General features: G+C 40.9%; 1 protein-coding gene across 2 annotated transcripts in view; it reads right to left on the bottom strand.

Annotated features, from left to right (window-relative positions):
• Window positions 1-513: 513 nt before the first annotated feature.
• FSTL1 (follistatin like 1) overlaps window positions 514-6,655 on the bottom strand; it is a 65,738-nt gene continuing 59,596 nt past the window's right edge. For both annotated transcript variants that reach the window (XM_077118214.1, XM_077118215.1), the window contains one exon: window positions 514-3,204. In XM_077118214.1, the coding sequence (XP_076974329.1) occupies window positions 3,160-3,204 (45 nt within the window). In that variant the 3' untranslated portion in view covers window positions 514-3,159. The remainder of the gene's footprint in view (window positions 3,205-6,655) is intronic.

Below are 6,655 nucleotides of genomic sequence, written 5' to 3'. Positions count from 1 at the left end.
CATACAGTATTGAATAGGGATTATTCTACCTTTATGAAACGGGATTTTGATTAAAACATGGATTTTCCAGGGGGCATATATCCTTTCAAACCAACACAACAGTCTTATTTTTTTCTCCTGCCTTCACTTTTCCACTGGAATGTTTTTCCCAATATAGTATGTATATAGCAGATAAAAGCCACTGCTGGTCATGACTCCATGCTCCCTGGGTCACTTGCTTCTCACACAGCCAGTCACCAGATGCCACTGCTGTCTCATACAACCTGTAAAGTCATTTAGTACAACCTCCTCCCAATACAGAATGCTTCCTGCCTTCTCATCACCTTCTAGGCCAGACCTACCATCCATGGCCCTTTATCTTTCCAGCCCAGCTGCAGTCCAAAGGTTTTTAAGGAAAAATTCTTCAAGCCCCATTCTTGAGGTTCCTGAAACCCAAATCCACTTTTATGGAGTAAAGGGTTAATGTTCCACAATTTTAATTGGCCTAACTGGGGGGAAGAAAATGCATAACACTATTATTTTAATGTCTTTATTTATCAATAGTATCCAAAAAAAAAAAAAGAATAATAATCAAGAGTTACAAAACCAAGTTTAAATGCAATATGGAAGTCTACTACATACAAATACATTTCACACATAGGTGACAGAAGCCTGTTCAAATCATTTCTTGAAATTTGACTATTTAAAAAAAATAGGTGCAAAGGAAAGATGTTCAGAGCTTGGTCCACATGGGCTCATTAGTAGGTGGAGGAGCCCTGTTTTCCAAAAACAGTGAAGTCCAGAGTCATGACATATGGGAAGGACACTGGATCTTCACAGACAGTGTAATACGTTTATAAGACCATACACGCATACAGAGAAAGTCCGAGACAGCTTGCAGCCTAAGCCCTCTGGTTTTAGAGAGCTGGAGGAACTGGACCCAATTTAATCCTGTTTTTTTGCTTCATGCGAAGCACTGTGCAAGACTTCCCAAACAAGGCTATTTAGCAGCTTTCCATGAATGGTTCTGAGATTATGTAATATTACGGTGCAGACAACAGCTGCCCTATTTACGCAGAAGCAGCAGAGTTCAAGAAGAATGCAGATTTGCTTTTAGGAATTCAGTGTTGCAGGGCGGGGTCGTGTTGGAAGTTAATCACTGTTGTAAGTGTGATTGGTGAAGAGACACTCTTCCTTTTCCTTTTAAACAAACTGGTGCTCCTGTCCTCTCCCCCGTAGTGCCTAAGAGCTTGCAAAACATCTTTTGATTAAGGCCTGCTGCTGTGAATTCTCCCAGGCACTTGGACAGGGACATACATTCCGGACTACACAAGTTGGCACCGAAGAGAGATTTTAAGTGGTGTGATACATAAAAGCTCAGAGGTCTAAACAAAGGCTTCTAAACAAAATGGAAACTTGTTTAGAAGGAATTCCAATTTAGGCAATACCAGTTTCCCAGTGTGGCGAGAAACCTAAATAACATCCCTGTTTTTTGTACATGAGCTCATATGCTAAGTTTTTCATTTTTGTTATTCCAAATACATCCTGAACATTGTGTTGGATTGGGGTTCATAATCAGGAGTCAAAAGACTCAGGAACAACTGACTTCTTGCCAACTCACAGTTTTAAGATACAATTTTCCTTTTTCTGTCTTGAAATCGAAATCACTTTTTGTCCTTACCTCTAAAGCGAAAGCTATAGGTTGAACATGAAAGGTAAAAATAAGGACAAGATGGGGTGGTTCTCTTTCCCACCCTCTTCCTGGCCACACTTTACCCACGAGGGCTCTAAATCACAGCACAACCTGCTGGGGTCATGCAGGCCAAGGTCAAATGCGGTCATCTTGTTTTTGGCTATTTGGCTTGTTACAATAACAAGGTTTCATTTATCCTAAGGAGAAGAGGAAAAATCACAGGAACCTCTGGACCAAGCACTAGAACCACAGAATTTATAATTCATCAAATCTAAAGATCATCCTACATGTTCACCAAGGAAACTGAGGCCCAGAAATGAGAAGAGACAGGGCCATAGCTGCCCTCCTAGTTTGCGGTGAATCAATTAGTATATTGGTAGAGAGGATATCCTGAGCCCTGCTTAGCTGCACAAGTCTCTCATCTCCGCCCTTTTGGAATAACACTGAACTTTTTAGCATAAATGAAAACAAATCAGTTTTTTGGATCCAAACGTTTTTTATGAAGAATGCTTCTTCCTCTGGCTTCTTTCCGAGGCATCCCCTGTTCCTCTGGCAGTGGTGACCCACCGCCCTGGAAGGAAGCCAGGGGAATAAACCCTGGGCTGCATCTACTATGTGGCAAATATGGGGGAGTCTGAGTTACGGGAATGCTTGCACAAGGAGCATAACACATGGAGGAACCCCAAATTCCTCTCATCTCTGAAATGGTAGGGTTACTGAAAAATTTTTTTACAAAAGCTTAATTTCTAGTAAAGAAAATAAAATATTAAAAATCACAACAATAATGTGATGATAATAATTGAAAATGGAGTTGACCCGCCAAAAAAGAAAGTGTTTTACAGAAAAATAGCACCTTTGGTAAAAAGTATTTTTATATTTGGTTAGGTCTCTAAAGGGCTTGGCGTATACAAGTATCTGCATCATTTGGAGGGGACCCACCCAGAAACTCCATCCAAGCCTAGGGGACCCGGGGAAACAAGCAGGATGGAGGCAGCGACTGGGGCCATAAGGAGAGGTACAGATGCTGGAGATCTGTCATACTGACGGCAAAGGGAAGTGGCCAAAAGCGGAAGGCATTCCTCTCCTTTGAGCTTCCCCAGCCCCTCCTCCAGGGACAGCCTGGCAGTCTCTCTCTGGCATTGCCTGCACTCCCTGCAGCCTGTTTACAGCTGCAGTGAACTCAAAAGGGGTCTGCACCTGGTGTTCCTTTTCCAACCCTGATGCAGTTGCCTTACTCCCCTCTAGCCCCAGAGCACCGTTTACAGTTTCTCTCAAAGCACTTCTAGAAATGAAGGCTAAGGCCCTTCCCCTCTTAGCCAGGCACTCCCAATTCCTTTATTGCAAAACAAATAAACAAAATAAAAGTCGTTGCTATACAAGCAAAATACTGGTGATTTGGCGATTGTAGCAGACACTTGTGTATACTGGACTCAGCGCTGAGAAGAGAAGGTGCCAACTTCCAGACACCACTCCCAGATGCCTTCTCCTTAGATCTCTTTGGTGCTCATCCTCTTGGTCTTTTCAGCTGTTTCCTTTGAGAAACAAAAGAAAAAAAATTATGAGTAAAATATCATTTTTGTGTGCATTTAGTCCCCAAGAGTTTTTATACTGCATTGACAGATTTATGCTTATCCTGCTGAACTCAGTTCTGTTTACTTGTCTGTCTTCTCCATGGATGACTGAACAACTTGAGGGCAAGGAGCATGTCTTATTATAATTTTTTGCACTTAGCCAGCATACTGCTTGGCACGTAGGAGCTGTGCATTAAATTAAGAGCTGGTCCTATTTGAATTCCTATGAAAGAGGCAGATCAGACATTATTATCCCCATTTTAAAGATGAAGAAAAGGATATTACTAAGGGGAAGTGCTATAAGAAGCCAAATCCAGCAAAGTGCTAAGAGCAACAGACTGGAGGAAGACAGCCTGAGCTTGAATCAAGACTGCTCTTTATGCTTGATCTTGGGCATACTGTGAAACCTTTTTGTCCTGTTAATGTCCTCAACTATAAAATACAAAAGGGTGCATGGGTAGTTTAGTGGTAGAATTCTCACCTGCTATACAGGAGACCTGGGTTTGATTCCCAGCCCATGAACTCCAAAACAAAACAAAACAAAGCAGAACAATCAATAATTGGTGCTGCAATAAGAGAATATTCTTACATGGAAATGAATGAAATGTGACCTCTACCACACAGCATACAAAGAAAAAAGAAAATAAAATATATAATAACAGTATCACCTCCTACATTTCTCCAAAGATTTACAAATGGTCAATAAGCACATGAAAAGATGCTCAAATTAAAACCACAAGAAGATACTATTTTATACCCACTAAGATGGCTAAAATTAAAATGACAGACAATAACAAATATTGGTATAGATATTGGACTCAATGCATCACTGGTGTGGGAATGTAAAATGGTGTGACCACTTAGGAAAACAGTCTGAAATTCCTCAAAATGTAAAACTAGAGTTACCATATGTGCTAGTTTGAAATTTATATACCCCAGAAAAGCCATGTTCCTTTCCTACTCCATGTTGTGGGGACAGATCTATCTATTGCTTAGGGTGAAAACTTTGACTGGACTGTCTCCATGGTGATGTGATATACCCAGTTGTGGGTGTGGCCTTTTAATTAGATGGAGGTATAACTCTGCCCATTGAAGGTGGGTCTTAATTAATTACCTGGAGTCCTTTAAGAGAGGAAACATTTTGGAGAGAGCCCCGAGCTGACAGAGATGCAGACATTTGGAGATGCTTGGAGTGCCAACAAAGAGAGCAGACGCCTAGACATGATGTTGGGAAATGCAGAGCCCAGGAGACACTGCCATGTGCCATGAGACGCTAAGCAAGCCAGAACCCAGAGTTTTGCCCTGGAGAATCTAAGTGAAGGCCCACAGACGCTTAGAGAAGAAACCTCTGGAATCAGGAGCTAGAAGCAATGGAACCAGGAACGAGGACCAGCAGACATCAGCCAAGTGCCTTCCCATGTGACAGACACTGATGGCCTTTCTTTGAAGTCAGGTATCTTTCTCTGGATGCCTTAGTTTTGGACATTTTTAAAGCCTTAGAACGGTAAACTTGTAACTTAACAAATTTCCTTTATAAAAGCTGATCCATTTCTGGTATATTGTGTTCTGGCAGCTTTAGCAAACTACACCACCATATAACCCAACAACTCCACTCTTAAGGTACATACCCAAAGAAACTGAAAACATATACCCACATATATGTATACAAGCATTCATTGCAGTATTATTTATAATAGCCCAAAAATGGAAGCAATCCAAAGTCTAACAACCAATGAGTGGTAACAAAATGTGGTATATCCATATAGTGAAATATTATTCACCCATAAAAAAGGGAATGGAATATTGATACATGCTACAAATGGATGAACCCTGAAAAAATCATGCTGGGTGAAATAAGCCAGATATAAAAAGACAGATATTGTCTGATTCTATTTATATGGGATATCAAGAATAAGCAAATCTATACAGGCTGAAAGTAGATTAGTGGCTGCTAAGGGCCAGGGGAGGGAAGACTGGGAATGACTACTAATGGGTATGGAATATCTTCTTGGGGCAATGAAAAGGTTCTGGAATTAGAGGGTGGTGATGGTGGCCTTAACTTCGTGAATGTACTAAAAAAAAAACACTGAATTGCACACATCAAAGGTGAATTTTATGATATGTAATTGTATCGTAATGAAAACAATAGGAAAAAAAAACCCATCGCCACAGTGCCTGGCTTCTAGCACACATGGTTGGTGCTCCAACTCAGCCCTGGCCTTCAACGTTTGAGTGGGAGCTGGCAGGACGTGGTACTGTCAGGACTGTGTCTCTTTGCCTGAGGGCTTTTGTTGGCCATGGGAGCCTGCTCAACTCACAAATGATGGTTAGCCAGAAATGCTGGCTACCTGGTAGCAGCTCTCAGCTAATGGCTCTGATAGGAGTTCATGAATAAATATCCCAGCTCCCTTCCCCCTCAGGCCTGAATATACACTCTATACTGCTTCCTTCCCTTTTTAGGATCATTTACCAAGTCCCCTTCTGGTGTTTCCTGGGATTGCCTCCCAAATAAACTTTGCTCATGAATCCTTGCCTCAGGGTCTCCTTCTAAGGGAACTCACATAAAATAAAAACATCTAAAAATGTTAGCTATTGTAAGTCACTTCCCACTGTCTACTATAAATAATTCTTAAATGTTAAAGCAAAGAATTCATATTTTTTCCCCTTTTATGGGGTTGTCTTCATTTGGACACTCAAGACTGCTAAAATATAGAAAAGCAAAAGACAAGGAGCTTCTGCCTAAAAGTCTGACAACAGATTTCTATAATATCAGTGCCAATGACAAAATGCATATAAACAGTAAGCAATAAATATAGAGCAAATGTTATTAATAGTTATTTATACTTCTGTCAAAATTTTCATCTTAATAGTTTAGCAGTTCTTGTGACTATTATATTCCTTACAAACTTATATGTCAGAGAGAAGACTTGAAATACTAGTTTCAGTCTACAGACAGGTTATCTATGGCACAATATCCATTCTTAAAATGACTTGGTAAGTCAGTGGAAAGATGAGTCCAGGAGTCCAGGGTTTCCATATTTTCTCCAGGTCCTTAGCATAAGATCTCAGTGGATCACTATTCTGCTAGGACCCTTATCCCCAAGGAGACTCTCAATGACAAATAACTGAAAGAATTCTTATTAATTATCTGCTCAAAATCCCTAGGAAGGAGAACCTCTATGTTCCACATGGTTGACAATCCCAGGCTATTTTCTACCCATCCTGGCATTTAACTTAAATCCTTTCTGCTATGGTCAAAATCCACTAGTTGATGCATACTGAATGCTAACCACATACCAGCCCTGTATGAAATGGGGGATACAAAGGTGAATTCACAGAGCCTGCCTGCCAGGAGCTGGCAGTCTTCAGGTCTAGGTACTGGTCATGACAGGAAACTAGCACTTCTTTAGAC

This window comes from Tamandua tetradactyla, chromosome 10 (assembly GCF_023851605.1).
Source record: "Tamandua tetradactyla isolate mTamTet1 chromosome 10, mTamTet1.pri, whole genome shotgun sequence".
Classification (NCBI taxonomy): Eukaryota; Metazoa; Chordata; class Mammalia; order Pilosa; family Myrmecophagidae; genus Tamandua; species Tamandua tetradactyla.
The sequence above is the reverse complement of the archived record's forward strand: the minus strand, read 5'-3'. Positions and strand labels throughout refer to the sequence as shown.